At 41.8% G+C, this 21,619-nt stretch overlaps 1 protein-coding gene across 1 annotated transcript in view; it reads left to right on the top strand.

Annotated features, from left to right (window-relative positions):
- GRIN3A (glutamate ionotropic receptor NMDA type subunit 3A) overlaps positions 1-17,252 on the top strand; it is a 75,863-nt gene extending 58,611 nt beyond the window's left edge. The window contains exons 6-9 of the mRNA XM_074166236.1: positions 1,407-1,558; positions 12,404-12,568; positions 13,325-13,398; positions 16,916-17,252. Of these exons, the coding sequence (XP_074022337.1) occupies positions 1,407-1,558; positions 12,404-12,568; positions 13,325-13,398; positions 16,916-17,252 (728 nt within the window). The remainder of the gene's footprint in view (positions 1-1,406; positions 1,559-12,403; positions 12,569-13,324; positions 13,399-16,915) is intronic.
- The last annotated feature ends 4,367 nt before the right edge of the window (positions 17,253-21,619 follow it).

Raw genomic sequence — 21,619 nt, 5'->3', positions numbered from 1 at the left:
TTGTAAAGGAGACAGTTTGAAAATCATAGAATCATAGAATGGTTAGAGTTGGAAGGGACCTTAAAGATCATCGAGTTCCAACCCCCCTGCCATGGGCAGGGACACCTCCACTAGGGCAGGTTGCTCAAAGCCCCATCCAGCCTGGCCTTGAACACCTCCAGGGATGGGGCAAACACAACTTCCCTGGGAAACCTGTTCCAGTGCTTCACCACCCTCACAGTAAAGAATTTCTTTCTGGTATCCAATCTAAATCTTGCCTCTTCCAATTTAAAACCATTACCCCTTGTCCTGTCACTACACTTCCTGACAAAGAGTCCCTCTCCAGCTCTCCTGTAGGCTCCCTTCAGATATTGGAAGGCTGCTATGATGAGGTCTCCCCGGAGCCTTCTCTTCTCCAGGCTGAACAACCCCAGCTCTCTCAGCCTGTCTTCATAGGGGAGGTGCTCCATCCCTCTGATCATCTTCGTGGCCCTCCGCTGGACCCGTTCCGACAGGTCCATGTCCTTCCTGTGTTGAGGACTCCAAAGCTGGACACAGTATTCCAAAAAATAAAAAAAAAATCTGAACTTTGAACTGAAAACCAAAAGTCCACAGTAGACTAGAAAAGAATTTCTGCAGGCAATCGGCAGGACATCTCTGTGTGTCTTCCAGGCATGAATTGCATTTGTTTTTCTAAAGTCAAACCACAGATTCTGCAAATTGAAAAAACATATTTAGAATTACTGAATCCATTTTCACATACACTAAGTCCTTTACCAACACTTTAAAGAGGTGAAAGATGACACAGTGGCTAAAAACTGTATTTATTACTATCTGGAGGTCTGTGTCACTGCCACAGCAGAACTGCACGAACAGAAGCCATATCCCCTGGGCTCTGCATTGCTGTGTGACAGCAATACTGGCTGCTCCCATATACATTTATGCAGACACAGCTTCTCATCAGAAAATAGGAAGAAAATAAAATGCGACATCAGACACCACAGTCACATCCATGGCTGTAACAATGTAAAGGAATCACAGAATGGTTTACTTGACATTAAGGCCCTTTTGCATTACTAAAGCAAGGTAAAAAAGAAGAACTGATGGCAAGGGCATGCAAAAGGCTGTGTTCCTAAAGATAAGACAGATTTATTCATCTATTTGTACCTCATTCTTAAGTTTTCCAACATCCCATTTTACATACTACTCTTGTGGCTGTAATAATTTTGAATTTTCATATCCTGTTTGTATTAGGCTACCTTACTTTGCACAGCAGTAAGTCTCATCTCAGCATTCTCAGTCCACAGTAAGTCAGCGTCCGGGTTTGAACTGGTGTGCTGAAACAGAATGCCAACTTGATCTGCCATGCTGGTAGTTGACAGCTGAAGTTAACATATGATTGATGCTTGTACTGTTTTTTCTTCTAGGATATGGTATTGGTCTTCCCCCGAACTCTCCACTCACCTCAAACATCTCTGAGCTGATAAGCCAGTACAAGTCCCACGGTTTCATGGATGTTCTGCACGACAAATGGTACAAGGTTGTTCCATGTGGGAAAAGAAGCTTTGCTGTCACGGAGGTAAACAATGAACTTGGGTCACGTAAATGAGGATTTTGCCCAAGCTGCCAATTATTTCCCTTCATCCACAATGTGCAGTAGACGTGCGCGCGTGGCAGAGACGGGCTGCAGCTGAAGGGAAGCATTAGGCTTCCAAAGCAAAAGATGCTGTAGCCCAGCAGCGTTCAGGTCAGAGCACAAGAGGAGCATCAGTAAGACTGTGCTGCCTAGTTAGGCATGCAGTGCATGCATCAGAGAGCACTTCTGGAGACAAACAGGGCATGTAACGTACCATTAAAGAAAGTGATGTGGCGCACTGCACAACAAATCTGTCTGATGCCACTCAGTTACATGCATCACCATCTACAGGGTCTGTCAGTGATTCTGGACCATCTCACGCAGGACCGATAGCTAAAATAGCTAGCGTGGAGACCAATAAGAGCAAAAGAATCAGAGAGAGCGGGGAAATTTAGTACATCCCAAATTTGTAATATAACCCTGACCACTTTGTAACGTATGTGGCAGTTACTTGTACCAAAGACAGGACTTCAGCCTAGAAACAGTCCACTAAGATATCATGCTAGGAACAGAAGAGAAGCAGGTTTCGTGTCTAAGTAGATCTACAGGAAATGGAAGTAAATCTCCATGGTTTTACGTCCTGGTATCAAATCAGAGGGATTATGCCAGCCTGTGGCAGCTGAAGATGTTGGCCATTATTTATAAAAATAAGACTCCTTTTACTGGAATAGGAGTTCTTTGTCAAGTTCCCTACACTGTCACGTAAAAAAAGATAAAGTACTGAGGAATCAAAAGATCCAGCATGCCTGAAGCTTAGAGCATACACTTTTAGCTCAAAGTGTTCCAAAAGAGGTAGGTTACATGTTCTCACTGGTACAAAACACATAGCTAAAAGAGTGCTATCTCCTCCTCAGAGCTAAATATCAAACCAACTCTATGTGTTCCCCGAGGAAGTGGTAGTGTGGTCATTCTACCTTAAAAGAGAAGCCCAGTTTCCTAGGGCTCTGACTCCTGCCCTGCAGCAGTAACCTGAGCCTCTTGTCTGCAAACCTCTCACTGCTGACTAAATCACTAGAAAAACTGCATTTCTCAGAGATCAGACAGAGAAAAACTGTACTAGGCTGGTCTAATACATAGATCGTTGGGGTATTTCTGCATCTCTTATTACATGTTTAAGTTTTTCATTAAGACTATATCAATATGAAATAAATTATATTTTAACATCCGATATTCATAGAAGAAAATAGAATTTATTTTTATGCAACTTGTTCAATTCAATTTTTTCTTTTTTTTATGTGATTAATTCATCACAAGAAAGTACATTTAAACAAAAGTGTGTATTCACTGCTATTTCTGATTTAGCTTATCTGCAGATTATATTATCATGTAACAAGACAGGTATCTGGGGAATTTTCTTTTTAATGCAGCTGACATATCTGTTCCTGACAAGCACTTCATTCAATGACCTCTTGTTACCCTACATTTTAACACAATCTTTTGAATTAAATCTCAAGAAAATTACCAGATGGTAATGGCATTAATTACTACAACTGTCTTAAAATTGAAAACTCTTACAGCAGAGACCAACTCACTTCCTTAGTAATTCCCCAGTGATGAGACATAAGGAGCTTCCTCTGATCATGAGAATCTTACTCCAGTAGCTGTATCCAGGGCTGTATTCTTAAAGAAATAGCTAAGCCACAGAATCAATTCTAAACATCTTCCAGCTAAAAAATATGGTTTTATTTAGTACTGTTTTTCTCCCAGAATATGTATTTGCTTCTTTGAGCCAGTGGTCTCTAGAGTAGGGTGCATACAGCCCCTGGGGTTGCAGGAGACAATCCACTGTGGTGCAGAAAGAAAGTATTAGAGCTTCAGTAATACATATATATATATAAAAATTATAAATAAATATACTTACATGGGAGTGCATGCTAAAAAAGTTACTGATAGAGGTGTGTGATCAAAAAAGGTTTGGAGACCACTGCTGTAAGCCTTAGGATCTCAATACTGTCTCCAGGATCTTTTTTTCTGCTACATCAAATACAGTAATAGAGAAAATAAGCCTTGGCTGGGCAAACTGCAGAAGGCATATTGTGAAACCAACTGGATATGTCTTTATATAAAGAAAAGCAAACCTGAGCAAAGATAGAATAAACCTTGCATTCAAACTGGAGAAAAAGATACCTGATAGGCAGCATGTCATTTTTGCAGTTACTCTTCTGAAAGCCCTTTGCAATTTAAAAATACAAGGGAAAGACCATACCATTTTCCTGCAGAGCTATTGCTAGTACCTTATCTCTGAGGCAAACCCAGTTCCTTCACTTCCCTAGATTTTCATTAACTCCTTCATCTTCAGTGATGAAATACTGAGGCTGATTTCCAGGTCAGCCTTAAACTTTTCCCTGTGTCCATGGCATGAAAAAGCAATGACATGGTTTAAGTACTCAAAGATTCCTCAATGCCTGCCAACAAAGGGAGAGGATGTGACAAAAGAGCTGCTCCAGTCTGAAAAGAAAATTCTGATTTTTGTCACTTGAATAGCCCCATAGACTTCCTTTTTTCTCAGTGCTGAATAGGTTTTAAGCATAGGGTCAGAGCTGGAAGACATGCTGTGCTTTAAAGTAATTCAGTCTTTTCAGCGTAACTTCCACGTGGTGTCAGAAAGGAAGGGAGGTCTGGTTACTCTGGGGCTGGTTTTCTGACTGTAGTTCATATTTGATCTTCAGGTGTGCTAACCCAACATGCATAACTGAGTTTTTCTCCGACGGCCAAGGCCCAATGAGCTGATTCAGGTGATGGAACTGAAGGACTCTAAAAAAGTCACTGAAAGACTTTGTCCTTGAACAAATCCTTATGTACTCACGGGCCTTATGCAATCAGAAAGAATGAGCGGAAACAGAAGTCCACTTTTAAGTCAGTGCCGTTGTGGGGTAAGCTCTGCTAAGTCCAGATCTTCCTTTTCCTGAATTCTTCTGCCACATTTCCCATGAGCATCCCCTCTTCTTCATACACTCCTCTTGGCCAAGAACACTCAGATTTTAGAACTTGCAATTTCACAGCTGGGACAAATTTACAGGGCCAAGCAGTGGACACTCTCTAGACCATAGCTTACCCATCATTACATCAAGAAGAATGGGAATCATTCTTGGTCTTATCTCTATGTCAGTCTGGACCCTTTACTCCTGTACAGCCCAGAAATCTCCATTATTTAATGCCTTGCAGTCAGTCACAGTAGCATTCAACAGATTCACTGAAGTGAAGACAATGTTCAGCACAGAAGCAGAAAATTCCTTTTCGAAAAAGTCTCAGCTTCTAAGTGGGTAGTCATTCACATGGATTATATACCAAATGAAGACCCAGCAATTGCCTTTTAATAGCTGGAGTATGGCTTTGTATTTTTCTACGTCTTTTTGATAAATTTGGTCTGTGACACACTGCTCCTGTTGACCTAGAATAATGGCCCAAATATGGGAATATATGTAGGTGAAATATTGATCAGTATAGCCTTTAAATGGGTGAAATATCCGTCTTCCTTTTTTGTCACTAACTCTAGGTTATACCTGATTCTTATCCGCCTGCCACTCCTGCCCACCGAGGTTGGTTTTTCTTTTAGATTTGTTTTGAGATTCATCTTCCTACTTATCATTTTTCTCTAATCTTACACTGTGAAATTATATTTCCTGTGGCAGAAATCATTGCTGGCTCTTTCCATCTTTCTCTATTTGGCAGCACTTGGCTCATTCTAACTTGCATTCGAAAACAAAGTTGTCTTGGAGAGGCATGACCCAGACTGGGGCTGGAAAATTTGCAGTGACTACTTCAGCTGAGAAACCAAACAAAGATGAGTTTGAAAGTGCAGAGGTCAGTAGAGCTTGACTCTGCAGTTTTGTGTGAACCTCTTCAGCAAACCCACTTGCCCAGGGCATCTTACTCTGACCGGCACCCATTGGATCATCCATGGGGGATGCTGCTAACTCAGACTTGGAATTAACTGCTGCAGTGAATTGTGTCTTAACCTCTCTACCACAAGTAATTGTTGTAGCAGTGGCTGTTCACACTGATTGCTAGTTGCTAGCAATAAGGCTTGAGTACCATTGATTTAAAATTGTCATTCTCCAGTCTCAAAGGAATTTCCTTGTTGTGCATCTGCTAAGTCCCTACTTAGGGCACAGCGTGGTGCAGGAGGGAAGTGGGGTTGGAAGAATTGTATTTGCACCTATTACATCTAGACATAATCAGTGTCATTCGTTTTCAATTTGTACACAATACACTTAGCCTTTCCTCTACTGTTATTAATGCCACTTCAGCAGGAGCCAGGCTCCTGAGGACTTTCCCCTCCAGCATATTATCTCCACCCAGGCTCAGGAGAGACGGCAAATTCTTTCTTTCTGTGGCATTTTTGGGAACCGAAATACAGTGAGTTGGCAGGTTTGCTGCTTTCTGCTCACGGTAGGGAAACAGCTATGGCACCAAGCCACTCTGACAGCAGGCAGGGTGAATGGCCCGAACAGGCAAGCTGCCTGCCAATTAGCAGTGGTTCTGACTGTTCAGACCAGGCAGCAATGATCAGGGCAGGGTGTTTAGGAGGTGAGTTGGCACACCACGGTTTCTCAAGACAGTGTGAAAGAGAAGGGCCTCTCCTGGCCCAAAGAGTAGTCAGGCTTTTGGGAAAAGCTAACTATGTGTATGGGCTGTTTCATAGCTTTTAAGCTACATTTTTTTAAATATTATTGCTGAAACCGTATCTTCTGTTTCGCTTGAAAGGCTTGTATATTCTCCATTCCCAAGTATCACAGGACAAATGAAGCTGTAGAACTTAGGGGCTGGTTTACATGTAGAGTGGCAGTTCAGTCAGATGACAACCAATACATGGAATAAAAAATTATATATTTTTACATAAGAGTATCCCAGCTATTATTATCAACAACGCACTGATGCTTCACACGGACAGCATCTAACCTGACATTTACAATAACAATATATGCAAATGCAGAAACAACGCCAGCCCAAACTGACCCTGTTATTGTAGACCCACTGCTTTCCATGGGTGTTGACACTGGAGAAGGCATAGTGCTGGGCACTATGGTCCATGCTGCTAGTGGTGGAGATCGGTCATTGACCATGGGCTTCCATCCGATCCAGAGCAGGCAGACAGCAAAGACAAAGTCCTTCCATCCTCTCTACTTCTCTCAGCAGTGGTGGCATCCACTGGTGGCTCTTCTCTGGAGTCTTTGAAGGAACTTGCTCAGACTTGACCTGCTGTGGCTTGTGCCTGACTCGGTGATCTTTGGCCTCAGCACAATCAGACAGTGCCTCATCCATCTTGCTATGATTTTATCCAATTGTCATCCAGAAAATTGTGCCTTTCTGCTCTGAGTTTTGCCTTGTCTCCTCAAATGTCAAAAGTTAGTTTCCTTTTTTGGTAGTACCAATTACCTGACAACTCAGTCAGTCAGTTTTCTAGCCATAACCTTGAAGCTGTGGTTTATGTGTTTGTCTCTGGTGCAGTGCAGGTGTCAAGGGAAGGGCACACAGACCCCTCCACAAAGGGAACGAACTGCCCTGCACTCATAAATAAAAGCTGCCCGTCAGTCACCTTTCCCTGTACCTTGTTACCAGTGCGTGAAAAACAAACACAAAGAGCAGGAAAAAAGATTTTGCTGCCAAGACAATTTTCTCAGTCTGCACATACGCTGTCTGGGGAGGAGACTGGCCCTTGCCCACTGAAGGACTGGGAACGTTACGAAGAAGTGTATCACAAAATGATAGACGTTGCATTGTAAAGGGGTCATCTCAATGTGGGAAGACGTAGTGGCATCTGGACTTGCCCTGGGGAAAAAAATACTTTCGATAATGGTCCTGAAGAAAGGAGTGTATGGGTAATGAGTCTGACAACAGAGTCAGAAGGAGCACGTTTTGAATTTCCTGGAAATGAGGAACAGATTTAGATCCACCTGTCAAAAATGAAAAAAAAAAAACCCAGTTCACTATCTGAGGAGACAAAGCCGTTATTCCCAATTCACCAGCCTGTTATACCACAAAAGCAAACATCTTCTCGGTACCTAATTCGGATGATATGTGTATTGTTTTTCTTCCCACTACGGACAGGGCTCAGAAAATGGATGAGTTGAAAGAAAAAGATTTATTACAAAAGGGAGAATTTTTCCAGATCTGTGCAAAATTCCTCACAGCAAGAGGGGAAAGGAACTTGTCTTGCTAGTGCAAGACAATGATTTACAGTATCTTAAAATTTGGCACTTGAAACCCTATAGCTATGGTTACTGGTCTTTGCTAAGGATAATCTCTCTAAAGAGGTTAAATATATATTACTTCAATGCTGCCACTTCTTTGAGAACACAGAAAGCCACAAGAATGAATAATAAATAAATAAATAACAGTCTTTCTGCAGCTACAGGAAATGCCCCAATCTGGACAGAGGGGCAGGTTCTAATACTGCATAGTTACCTAAACACAAGCATCAGCATCAATAGGATTTTGCAAACCTACTGAGATGCCCAAATGAGTTTAGAAATCTGTCCTTCACATCCATTTATCCCCAGTAAAGATGGAAATAATTCCTTCTTCACAGAGGTGCTGCAAAATGTAACTTCCTAATCTCAGCAAAGCTTTTTGAAATCCTTGCGGTAACAATGCTATCAAAAAGGTCAGCTTATTATTAATGCTAATACACACATGATATCCCTATTTAGTGTTTGGGTTCAGCTGTGTGTAGCACCAATACCTCTGCTGTGCTGCCAACCTGCAAAGTATCCACAAAAATCTTTAGAGGCTCCTAATTAGGCAAAGCTGGACCACAGGCGTGTTTGATGGTTAATTCACTGCTCTCAATACAACCAGTGAGGGTAAAGCATTTACAGTCTCTTGTAGTAGGGAGTAAAGCAGTAGTTTTTCCTGTGAAATCCAATAATGAAATCACTGGGTTTTGTCTCTGCCTCCCCCTTCAAAGAGAGTGCAAATATCAAACTCTTTTCTCTGCATCCCCTTCTTTCTCTTCAGGGCCCAAATTAAAATCATGTAACTACAGGGGAGACAGCAGGAAATGTTTAGGTAGCAATTGCAGGTATGGGTTGATAATTCAGAAAAGTCTCTCCAAGGATATATAAAAAAAGCAGATACCTCCACTTCTGTTCTTGTATTTGTTGGTTTTCAGAAACTGCCAATTTCCCAATTTCCAAGTGGCAGATAACTTAGAGGCTGAACCAGTGTAGTGCTTAGCACCATTAGCTGTAATTATCACAGGATTGACTATGGTTGCTTATTGCTTCAGACCAATCCCATGGGCATAATTGAGTTTCTTCTCCTAAAATGCAGGGAGCTACCTCCTGAATTTATGATTACAAAGTTGGAACAAGGACTGTATTTTTATCCTGGGTTGATAGAGAATATACCACATTATGGGCTTTTATTCCCAAAAGACAAAAAAAAAAGAAAAAAAAAAAAAGAAAAAGAAAAGAAAGAAAAAAAAAGGAGATACTGTAATAGAGAAAGTCATCAGTTGGCTTTCTATTGCCAGCAAAGACCTAACACACACCTGACCCCTGCCACTTCAGCAGAGAGGAAAGTGGTGATACAGAGAGTCCAGTTTATTGCTGCTCTTTCCAAAAAATATTCTGTACATTCACCTACAAATACATACACAGGCTACAAAATAAGTAGTAGAGCTTGCTGCTCTGATACAAATCAGCATGAAGCTATGAAAATGAGAGGTGCCTCTATAAGATGGTTTCCCTTTATTATTTAACATGTGTGTGTCTACAGTAATTATGAACAGCTGATAAATTGCCTTTTTACAATGGTATGTAAATTTGCTGATACTGCTATAAATAATCATTCCATAAGCTGTAAGACACACCATGCTAATTATTTCTCCCTTACCTCATTTCCCCACTTAATTTAGTCTCAAAAATTTCCCTCTACTGTGCAGCCTTTATCAGGCAGCTCTTTCAATGCATTATCTTCTTTATTGCTAGATGAAATATTATTGATGCTTTGTTTTGGCATTTCCTTTCCCAGGAAAAGATGTCTTGTTTGGGACAATTTCAAAAGCTATCTATTACAAGTGAAAAACACATCTCAGATGCCAGTGCTTGAATTTCTTTCACCTGTTTCCAGGGAAGGTAGAAAATGATTCTGCAGAGCTGACAGGACAGTGAGCCAGACCCTCATCAGCATAAATCAGAGCAGCTTTACTGAAGACAAGGGAGATATTTTTCATTTAAGGAGCTGGGCAAGTGTTCTCTCTGCAGCACTACTGGAGTGGCATCAAACACTGACCTCAGGCTGGAGGAGACATCTCACACATGCAGGAATCCCCACTGCAATTGCCACTGTCTTTTTTTATTATTATTTTGAATGGCTAGAGTTTTATCACATTCCCTTAAACCTTGTTCCTATTTTCAGAGCAATATAAATGCTCCCTACACTAGCAGATCAGGCCTCCTTACTGGTCCCCCCTCTCTTTGGGGACTTCTGCGTTACTCCTCAAGCAGCTGAGCAAAAGGAGACCTTCACCCAGATGATTCATGGGTTCCTGCCACTGAGGGAGTTTATGGCAATGTCTGCCCATACGCTGTTATTCTGTGTGACACCAAAGTAGCAGTAGCCTGGGAGAATATACATATATATATATAGGTGTGTTCTTCAGATGACTGAGCAAATCTATTCCTTTTTAATCATTATTCTATTTCTCATTCAATTTATTCTTATATTTACTATTAACTCTGCATCTCTAAGGAAGTTGTTTCATTCTTGCCTTTGAACAGCCTTTTTGGGAAGCAAGTGATTTGCAATAATGCTTCTTGGCGAATTAACACAAGCACATTTAACTGGTATGTTCAGCTAGTACAGATAGCAGTCTTTTTGCTTCTTACAGATACATACATGTCCTGAATTCAGACATGGGTCATACTGAGGTCTTGGCTCTAAAGACCTCTGAGAAGAAGATCAGACGTGGGGCCTCATTCTGCTTTTATGCTACCTCTGCTATAAGTTAGGCCTCAGTCCTAATTGAAAGAAACAGGCCAGGTAACATGGACCTCCAGTCAAACACTTTGGGGTTGGAGTGATTTAAAGCATTACCATCTGTGATTTTTGTGTTGCCTTCCTGCTCCCCTAACTGGAAGGACAAAGTATGGGACAACAGGCTTTTGCCAATGAGAAATTCCAACGCTGAGAGGGAAGTTTTGCTTTTAGGTTGAGCTGGTGCACTCTCAGCATCACAAAACCCTCGTGCCAAGACTCTGCCACCCTTCTACCCCAGCATCACTCTACTGTGGTTTTTCCACTTTCCTTTCCAGGCTGCAGTAAATTTTTTAGAAATTGCTTTTACACCTCCATTATACCCTTCAACGCCCTTGAAGTGTTTATTCACTGGTACAAAAATTCTGCTCAGTGTGCTTCAGGACAAGCAGGTTGATTTTGGCAGGGAACCCCGAAAATAAGAGTTCATTGCCAGTGCCACATGAAAAAGTTCTCACTCGGCTAGATTGCTGAAGCTCTATTCTTTTTAAAAATCTGTGATATGTTATCTCACATCATTGTGTTTTAAAGAACAGAAATCAAATATGAAAATCAGAAGAGAGAAATACTGCTCACAATCACCCAACAAATATACAAAGGGCCTTCCAAACCTTCAGCTTCAATGGACTCATCACTAATCAACTCTTTGGCTTAAAATCACGTCATAGAAAGATTTTTCAAAGATTGTATGATTTTTCTCTCTACTAAATCCAGTTTCTTTTCTGGATTACATATCTGTAGTCATAACAAAGCACAATCCCCACTACCACCCACCCACCAAACTAACAACAAACTGAAGGAACGCACAGGTCAATTATCCAGGGTGACAGCATCCCAGATACCATCTCCTGACACACAACCCTACCAAAGCAATTTTCTGTTCCTCTTTTTTCCTGACTTAGGGAATAGCACTCTTTAATAGAGAGGCACAAGTAGAACTTTGCTTGGAAATATTTCCAAAGTTGTTTGTGGGCAGCAATTATTAGCGAGAGATTTTATTTATTGATAAAGTCACAACCGAGTTAGAGAGGCATGAGAATAAAGGTAGTAAGATTACACATAACATGCAAACCTGACCCACCCATTGGAGTACAGGTGTTTGTGGTACAGATGGCTGCTGTACATAGCTTCTTGGTCTTCAAACATGATTAATGCCAATAAAAGACTCAAACTAATTAAAGGCTTTCTACCCTACATGAAAAGGGTGGGTCGACAGAACAAGCTGACAGTGTTCCTGTTTTTCGTAATTGCAGTTGGGTTCCTAACAAACACAGTTTCAGTCCTGTTAATGTAGGGAGTGGAGAGGTGCCATGTTCGTGCTACTTCTTCAAAACATTTTTCTCCACGACCTTCTATCAAGGGTAAATCACAAAAAGGGGAAGTTAATGATCAATTTCTAGAAAATATGAACAGTCGGTCTTAGCTCACTGCTGTTGAAGGACTTGCTCTACAGTTCATTGACTGTATTCTGTCAAGCAGTGTTTGCTTTTACAAATGCAAAGACACCACAAACACTGGATTCTCATAGGTATTCAACGCTTAATCTCATTAGTGAAACAGCACGAGGGAAAAAATTCCGTGGTCTGTGGCTAATTCTCATTCCCATGACAGATCCTTTGCTCTCACAGAACACCAAGCTCTCTGCAGTAGAGAAGGGTTTTGTTGTGATCAACATCCAGGTTATTCTGCAATATTTCACCACTGGGTATTCAGTCAGACCACATCTGCAAAGGAGAAAACAGAAGCGTCTGTTAAAATACGCTAACGGCCCACTCTCTTAACTTCCCATTTTGATTTTATTCACAGACCCTGCAAATGGGCATCAAGCATTTTTCTGGGCTCTTTGTGATGCTGTGCATTGGGTTTGGTTTGTCCATTCTCACTACCATTGGGGAACACATCGTGTACAGACTGGTCCTACCACGAATCAAGAAGAAATCCAAGATGAAGTACTGGCTCCATACAAGTCAGGTACGTGTCCAGAAGTAGCCCTGTGAAAGTCATGTGGCTGATTAAGAAACGCTGGACAAGAGCAAGGTGTAAAAGTTTGGAAGAGCTCTGATGGTTGGCATTGGAAGTGTGACACAGCTTCTGGAATTTGAAGAGGTTTACTTAATGATGGAATGAGAAGCACAGAGGAAACAGTTCAAATATTCACAATTGCAAAGCCTACAGAAGGGACCTTTATTTGCACTTTTAACCTTACTGCCCTTCTGGACACCAGAAACACCAGTGGTGTTCTCCTGAACTGGCTAACCAGAACTTGTTATCTCACTGTTACAAGTCCCCAAACTTTTAATGCATGCAGGAAGTGCTGGATAACTTCTTTCATTATTCCAGAGAAAATAATGGAAGAAAATGGCTTTGGGTGTTTGTAAAGGAAGAGGTCACTTTGCAGCAAAAGGCACAGAAAGAGCTGCTATTGCTTTAAAGCAGCACAGTGAAAGTGATCTTTTAGAAAATAACGAAATTTGCTTTTTTTCTGAGGAATTCAAACATCAAGGATTGTTTGCAAACTATTTATCAACCTTCCATTGATTGCCCTTCCTTGGGAAACTGCAGGAGAATAAATCTGTTGTAATGATGAAGCACAGACATTGCCCATATCCTTGAACATGCAAAATAATTTATGCTCAAGTCCATCACACAAAGCCCAAATTGTTTACCTATTTATGGAGCTATTCTTAATCTTGCTTTTACTAATTTATTTTCTTCTTTTCCCTCTAGAGATTACATCGTGCGCTGAACAGTTCATTTATTGAGGACAAATGCCAGCCTAAGACAAAACGAGTAGAAAAGAGGTAGGACGTTTTGCATGCCTTAAAACACAAACTACGAAAATTACTTTGAAGTGAAACATATTGTGTCTGGATATCTACTGGGGGATCTAATAGGAACTAAAAAAAAAAAAAAAAAAAAAACAGAAAAAAAGGGAAACAAGATAGAAGTGACAAGGGAAGGCTGTAGAAATTAATTAATTGTTTCCAACAGTATTAAATCTAGAAATTTTATTCTTTCATGATTTCACATATAGCTAATAAAAGTACCCCCATTCTAAAGAGAAACTTTGCAATTTTTTAAGTCCACTGCTCATGCTTCTAGGCAATTAATTACTCACATACTAAAGCACTGGCAGATAACCAGGGCCCTGTGAGACAGCTTCACAGTGAATGAGACATCAGGCAGTATAGATATTAGAAAGTTTTTTCAGCTTTCTTATTTTTCAGATTGAGAAATAAGAAAGCTGAGAAGAGGAAAATGCAGTCCTTTCAGAAACCTTTGTCTCAAGCAACTATTGTTGGAGAAAAAAAGTAGGTGACAACCTTTTCTCGTTTTCATAGGCTGTGTCTTCTGAAGAGGAGACAATCTTATCTATAGCTACCAGGAACACAAAGCATTTTATTAAAACTATACATTTGCTCAGTAACTCAGAACTATTAGTGCATTTTTTAAGTACAGAGGCATCAGTATTGCTTTTCTACAGATAAGTTCAGCCAGACTATAGGAAAAAAATGTCTTCCAGGCTGTTGCTAGATACTTGGCATGACTGAAACCCACGTATGTAAATGTGTGTTTTGTTTAGTTTGTCATCCCTGTACTAGTGGCAACAAACGTAAGAAGCAAGCAACTACAAGCTTCCAGACTGCCTTAAGTTCTTCGTTCCTTCATGTTATTGCCCCACAAAACCCCATAGTGTGGCAGTTCCTTGCACACAGCGGCTCTTCGTTTTTCGTCTCTGAAGAGCGGTACCCGGAGCTGAATGGTGCAAAACATGTCCTCCTCCTGCACCCTCCTCGCTGGGTGGTTGCCTTCACACTCCCACAGCCTGAGGCACTAACTCAGCCGGAGGGAGAGCCTTCCAGAGGAAGGGGGCTCTCTGTATCTTTGATGATACAAAAAAGCACCAGCTGAAGAATTTGCCAGGTACTGAGCAGCGCAAAAAATTTTGTAACACAAGGAAATGGCCATAAGCCCCACAGCGAATGGCTTAGAAAAAGATCCGCATAAATCTTCTTTCAACATTGAGAGCGAAGGTGTGCTGCTGCCCAAAAGCTTCTGCCCAGGCAGCATCCAGCCCATGTGAGTGCGCATTCACGCCCACCCACCGCCCGTGCTCTTCTCATGGTCTGAGCTGCTGTTTGTGCAGAATTATGGTGAATTTAACTCAAGACACTTAGTGATATGGTGCCCAGCTTGTCATATATATTGATGTAACAAGGTATACAACCTAGTGCTCTCAAATCAGTTGTATTCCTACACTTTCTTTTATTCCTGCTGGGGACTGTGGGATTATTAAAAGCACTAAAATATGGAAAAGAGGTGGAAAGAATTTGTATGATGCTACTGACCATTTCCCTCAGGGAAGAAAATCCACTGGTTTTTTTTTCAGGTCGTTTTCCAAACACTAGGAGAGCAGCTCAGCATCAGTGGCCAAATCGTGAAGGTTTTCATTTACTTGACAAAACTTGAGTGTGAACTGTGGACTGTGTCCTTTGTTAAAATCACCTGCCCAGACCCTCAGACAGAACCCCCACCAGCAGCAGCAGCAGCTGCTGCGTCAGTTACTAAGGCTTACGAAAAAGCTGTGTTTTGATTTGTGAGAGGAAAGAAAAATGTATCAGAAATTACGGATTAATGGTATGGCTCAGTAATATGTACAAAACAAAGGCCTGTAGCTTCTCTGAGACATGTACTTCTGCTCCAAGGCAGGTTGGTCGCACTGGTTGTCCAGAACCCCAGGGACCACGGGCTCTGCGGAGCTACACAGGAGGGATACAACTCTAAGGACAACAGCCCCTTGTCAGTAGTTCCGCTCTTTGCTAAGTGACCTTTTTTACCTAGACTGCTGTGTGGAAATGTGGCTTCTGCTCTTGGCCCTGGAAATGCTTTGCCAGTTTGTACTTGCCCAGGGTAATCCTATTCTCTGTCTGAAACCTGCTTCAGGAGGAACTTGTTTGTTTTCATCTCTTCAGGGGATTAACATAATTGCATCACAAAACACACATCCAGTTTAGCACAATACTTGAGAATCTTCCTGTCTTTTGTTATGAAATATGAGAAAATCACTGATCTACACAGAAATGAACAAACCTACATACACATCCCCACTGGGGTTCCCTGAGCCCTCCGGAGCATGACCCAGGCTGGGGCTGCCACTCCTGCCCAGTGCCTCCCCTCCTCCCTCTCTGCCATCCCATATCTTTGAAAATGCTCCTGATCACCACCTCCTCTAAAGAAATTTCCACTTTCCAACTTCCTTCTCTGCAGGCAGGTGAGAAATGTATCTACTCCTACCTCCAGGCTCCTCTTGAATCCAGCTGTTTTCAGCAATCCCAGTCCTGAAATTTTAATCCTCTTCCTTAACCTGCTGATCGGTAGCTCACGCTAATAGGTATTTTGTCCAAGGATACCCACAGAAGACCTCGATGATGGAGCAGTTTTAAGAGCAACTACTTCAGAGTTTCAACCTCAATTTATAAAATTAATGTACGCAGATTATCCAAAAGGCAGAATAGGTAGGAGAGCCAGGCTCCTCTCCCACAACAGCAAACCGTGCTTCCTTATGCTCCGGTTGGAGAGCCGGGGCCACAGGGTGCTCCTGGCAAAACCCCGATTTGAGAGGGTTGCAGAGAGAAGCTCCCAAGAAAGAGGGAAGAGATTCTCTGGAATCAGAGTATTTTGGAAGAGCTTCTCCGCTGGAAAACACTGAAGCATTTGAAAAAAGTTACCAAATGGGATTTTCTCCCCCAACACAAAACCTCCCAATTCTGTTTATTCTGTCCAGAAGCTCATGTCTGTACACTGCACGGTTTGGATCCACATCGTTGTGTCCATCCCCCAAAGCACAAGCAGCTACTCAAGAAGACCTCACCTCCAAAGGGCACACTCTCCCCTTCACCTCTCCGTGCCAACCTAGCACAGAGTATAGCACACAAACAACTCATGCTGCAATAAACTTAGGGCACGGCAAACACAAAAGCTTTCAGAAAGCTTTGGAGAACTGAGCGTTTCCTAAGCTGGAGTTGAGAGGAGTGTAATTTCATAACTAAAAGAAAAAAAAAAAAAAAAAGTTTTCCAGGAAGATGAATTTTAGGATTCTGTTCTAGTCTCTGCTAAGGTTTAATCAGAAAAATTTGGCCATTTACAATCATGATTTGTGCTTCTCAGGAAAAATAATCCCTAGGATAAAGGAGTAATATTTCTATGTAATTTGTAACAGCAGCATCATATTTTTCCGGTAGGATGGCTCACCGGGGAGGGTTGCATACACACAGGAACAGGCTCTGATTTCGTATTAACTTTCACATCTCTGTTCAGGTCCCATGTAGGGAACAGCCAGCATGCCGTGTGGAATACCGCCAGTCTGGGCAACTGTCACCGGAAAAAATACATCTGCACCGACGAAGGGCAAAATGAGGTGACGGTCCGGCAGCACCAAGACATCCCCCTGCCACAGGTGAGGAGAGAGACTCCAGCTTCTTTAGCGACCAACGGGAAAGCAGAGTCCCTCAATATCGCGAGGACCTCAGTGATGCAAGAGCTTGCGGAGCTGGAGAAGCAGATTGAAATCATCAAGCAGGAGCTGCAACTCGCCATGGACAGGAAATCAGAGCTGGAAGAGTACCAGAGGACAAACAGGACTGCAGAGCCCTAGGCCAGCATACCTGGGCCCTTCCCTCTTTTCTTCCTTTCTCCCCTTCCTCTGTAAAATTTGTAACACACTTTTGTAATGCCAGGAAGAGGTGCAAAAATAAAGCAGGCAATATGCTCTTCATGAGAGCAGAGTTGCAGCAGCCCACAGCCACTGCCACCCCCCTGAGTCCTCCTCCTTTCATAACAAGTTTCTCATTCTCCTGGCAAACACCAGCCCTTCGCAAGGGACTGGAGAAACAAGGAACATCCGAACAGCGAGACTTCCTGGTTCCTCCACTTGCCAGGACAGTGAGGTCCCCACTTTTTTAGCCCTTTCTGTGCATTAATTAAAAAAAAAAAAAAAAAAGAGAAAAAAGAAAAAAAAAAGAGAAAAAAAAGAAATTTAAACTGCTCATTGGAAGCATGTCCTTTGTTGCTATGTTTTTGTTGTAATATCTATGGGGATAGTATCTGCTCATGCCAAGGCTCCTTATATTTGCCTCATTACGCCAGGTGCTAGTTCTGTGTTGGCAGTCCCTTCCCTCTTGGCAGGAGCTGTGGTTTCACCAGACAAATTCTTGGTGGCAATCCCAGTACACGCCATTCCCTCGGCTCTGTCAGCACAAATGCAGATGTGGCTGCTCTGTGACTGTGAAAGAGGAACTCACCCAGCTTAAAAATAACTTGGCAGAAGCCAAACCACCACGTCTGTCTGCTTCCAAGCTCAGGTTCGGCTTCCACTCCCACCCAGAGAGAAGCCTTGCAAGCAGCCGCACCAGCAAATGCGAGGGGATGGGTTCATGGTGGCACAGAGCAAGTATCAGGGGAAGGGAGAGGTGGCAATGCTGTAAATCAGTATTTACCACCAAATGTGAAGCATTTACCAATGTGAAACTACTCCCTTAATATTCTCTGTCTTGAGAATATGTCACTGGCAAAGTGACATAAAAGAGCTCTGGTCCATGGTTTATTCTGACGCCCAGCTCCCACCAAAGCCAAAGGGAGTCACCAAAGCCTCCCTGTGGACCAGGGCTCACTGTGAAGGAGAATGAAAGTTGTGGTTTCAAAGGCAATGTACTGAATGAAGCTCTCTCCCACCTGGATGGTGAGTAGAGGGGAAGGGTAAGCTGTTCAGCATCTGAATAAATACTGCATCAACCCAACTGACTGTGTTATTTAAAGGGGATTTTTAAACAATACTTCACGACACACACCGTATGGCAGAGAAAAAGAATGTTTTTAACAGTCAGAATTAACTCTGGTCTCCCAGGTATGTCACCAAAGTCAGCTTTACCCTCCCTGTATCTCCAGCCACCCGTGCGAATCTTGCTAGGGGTGATGTTCTCACCAGGCATGGTTTGAAGGCAACAGGCAGATCTGAAATTCTGTTCTGGGCTTTGAAAAAGGCATTCTACCTTTTTGCACCTTTAACCTTTGAAAACCACTTGCAAATGAAAAGCTCTGCATGGACCACTAAAAGCTGATAGCTGTGATACCCAGGCTAATTAGCCTCATTAGGAGGAGTTCATATTCTATTCCCTGCTCAGCCCTTGGCCTCTGCTTTTGGGCAGCAAATGTGCTTCTTTCAGTACAGTCAGTAACACAGGGAAGAGTAATTAGGACATAAAACAGCAAAGTAGGATCCAGAGCCCTGCACATCAGGTAGGTCTGAAAGACCAAGGATGCCCTTTTTTTCCTTGCTCCTGACAAGCCACAGGACTAGGGGCAAGTCTTAGGTTGCTCTTCTTGCCCTCCTTTGCCTTCCCTCCCTCATTTAGATAACCACCTTTTCTTAGAAAGAGCTTTTTATTTGTGTAGCATCCAGTACCCTGTAACCTCCAACGTCATTTGGTTAGAACATATGAACAGCGCCCTTTTCATTATTATGAGAAAAACACTACGTAAAAAATACTTCAGTCCAAATTTATAAGTGTATTTATCAACAGTTTATGTCCTTATCTCTACATGCATAAGCCCAGAGAGATTATTTTAAAGTAATTGAAAATGCTAATGATTTCAAATACCAAATAACAAAAATTAAGATCAAAGCTCCAATCCAAACACACAGTCTTTCAACAAATCAGTCTTCATTTAAAAACAAACAAAAAAAAAAGTGAAAAAATGTCAACCATCTAATAATTAAGCAAAAATCTGTATTTCTGGTGGGTGCCATAGGGGCTACTCCCATGTTAAATGCAGAATAGGGATTGCTCCAGATCACTGCAGCACCAACTAGAAGCCTTTTGGGAGAAGGACCGAGTTATTGTTGCCTAACAAAGTGGCATTTTGGCACACTATTTTCCTATTCAACTATTGCTCCAGCCTGATCCTCTAGGAGACAGAAAAAAGATTGCCATAGCTTTGTATGGGATGGGGACTACCACACACATGTCAATGCCTGCATAACCAGGGGGAGGACTGTCTGTGACAAGAAGATGCACTGAAGACACAGAGATGGTGTTGGGCCTCATGTTTAATTCCTCCCTCCTCAGACCAAGGGAAGAACTTAAATTGCTCAAGGATTTCATCCTGTCCAGAGCCCTGGACACATCCAGCATCAGGTAAGGAAGCAAAGCCCACAGGGAAGGAAGCAAGAGGTCATTCATTGCTCACCAGCAGGTCACGGCCAGTGGACTTGGAACACCACACTGTCCTTAGGACCAGCTTGACCTTCTGGAAGAGGAGGGCAGGAGATTTACAGGACAGCAGTCCATTCAAACACTTTTCTAACTTCAGTTATCACAAGGAAATAACTTCAGCTGACAGATTTGAAGAACAACAAATGGGCTCTGGGTCAAGTAAGGACACACGCAATGACTCTCCTGCTTGACAGGGGGTCATGCTGCCGACATCAACTGGCCTAGGCTGGTTCTCAGAGTTTTTACATGCTGTTCAAGATGGGTAGAAGGAAGGAAAATCAAAGAAAATTTCCGGACTTTGCAGCTTTATTTCAGTCTGAACCATCTGCTATTTTGGATTTTAAAAAAAAACAAACCCACCACAAAACCCAAACACCAAATCCAGAAAACCCTCCACCTTATAATACTTTCAGTCCATCATTCCCCATTAGTTTATTTATGATACACAATTTTTATGTTTATAGGCTGCCTTGTGATAGCAATGCTCTTTAAAAATCCTGCTCATTAAGCACAGAGCTTTAAGCTGAACTCTTGCAAAATCACTCTTCTTTATACATATCTGTAAATATGTATGTACGCACATGTTGTTAGGGCTAGAGAGGCTGTTTCTTTGTTTACACTTAATTACCATGGTTCAGACACTGAATTTAGATAGATTTATGATAAAAGAATACTTGTCACCTTTTCCTTTTTTTTACCCCAAAATACTTCTAGTCTTGATAAACTTTAGTTATTTCCATTCACTCTGGCAAGTCAAAACAATCTGAAATTTTCACTGTTCCTCAATGTTTCGATTTTTAAGCACAGTAAGAAATTTAGTCACTTCTAAAATTAGCTTCAAGGAGTTCCTGAGCTTAAACTAAAATATTATTCTAAAATAAGAAAATACTTTTTTCTTGGTGAGGAAAGAGAAAATAGGAGTTTCCAAACCTCACCTGTGAAACACATCCAGACTGTCTGAAATGCTCGTTTTCTACCACAACCATAGTGAACCCAACACTGCCAGTATACACACAAAAGTTTCAGGCTTGATTTCCAGTAGCTTGATGTGACTTAATGACCAGGAAAGGGTAAAGGGGCTTTGCACTTCTACAAGGGCTGTTTAATTCCAATAACTCTTTACACCTGTAGAAGGAATTCTGCTCAGAGAGGGTTCTGCTTTCATTTCTTCTACACAGGCTGTAACAGCCATACCACAAACTCTCAGCATCCCAGCACCGCCATGCAAAGACAGGGTCCTGTGCTCCTCCTCCTTTCTCAGGGTTCATAATAATTTACAAGTTTAATTTATACTTTTAAATGTCTTCAGAAAGGTAAAAAATAGTAATGCATACTATAAGACAGTCTGCGAATAATTGTTTTCACTTTACTATTATTTCTGTTAATATATTCTGTTTTATATATATTTCTGTTAATATATTTCTGTTAATATATTTCTGTTAATATATTCACTACAGTGAATATAAGAAGCCAATACCTATTTTATGATTCAGGGAAGGGACACAGATGAGACAAACCTCTGACAGTTGCACCTTCCAAGAAAACTAACTTCACTGGAAAAAAACACAATGCCCCATGAAGGAATGCTATAAATAAGTAACACTGCATTTTGATTTTAGGAGCAGACTTCACCTATATATAACCTATGCCATGTGCTTTCACAAAATTCTCAGCGGCCGTGACAAAATGACTGCATAAATAATCCAGCATCTTGGCCCTTCTGTTCTGTCAGGAATAAGGTAGTGAAGAT

The sequence above is a fragment of the Numenius arquata genome, chromosome Z (genome assembly GCF_964106895.1).
Source record: "Numenius arquata chromosome Z, bNumArq3.hap1.1, whole genome shotgun sequence".
NCBI lineage: Eukaryota > Metazoa > Chordata > Aves > Charadriiformes > Scolopacidae > Numenius > Numenius arquata.
This window is presented reverse-complemented; position numbering and strand designations above follow the sequence as displayed.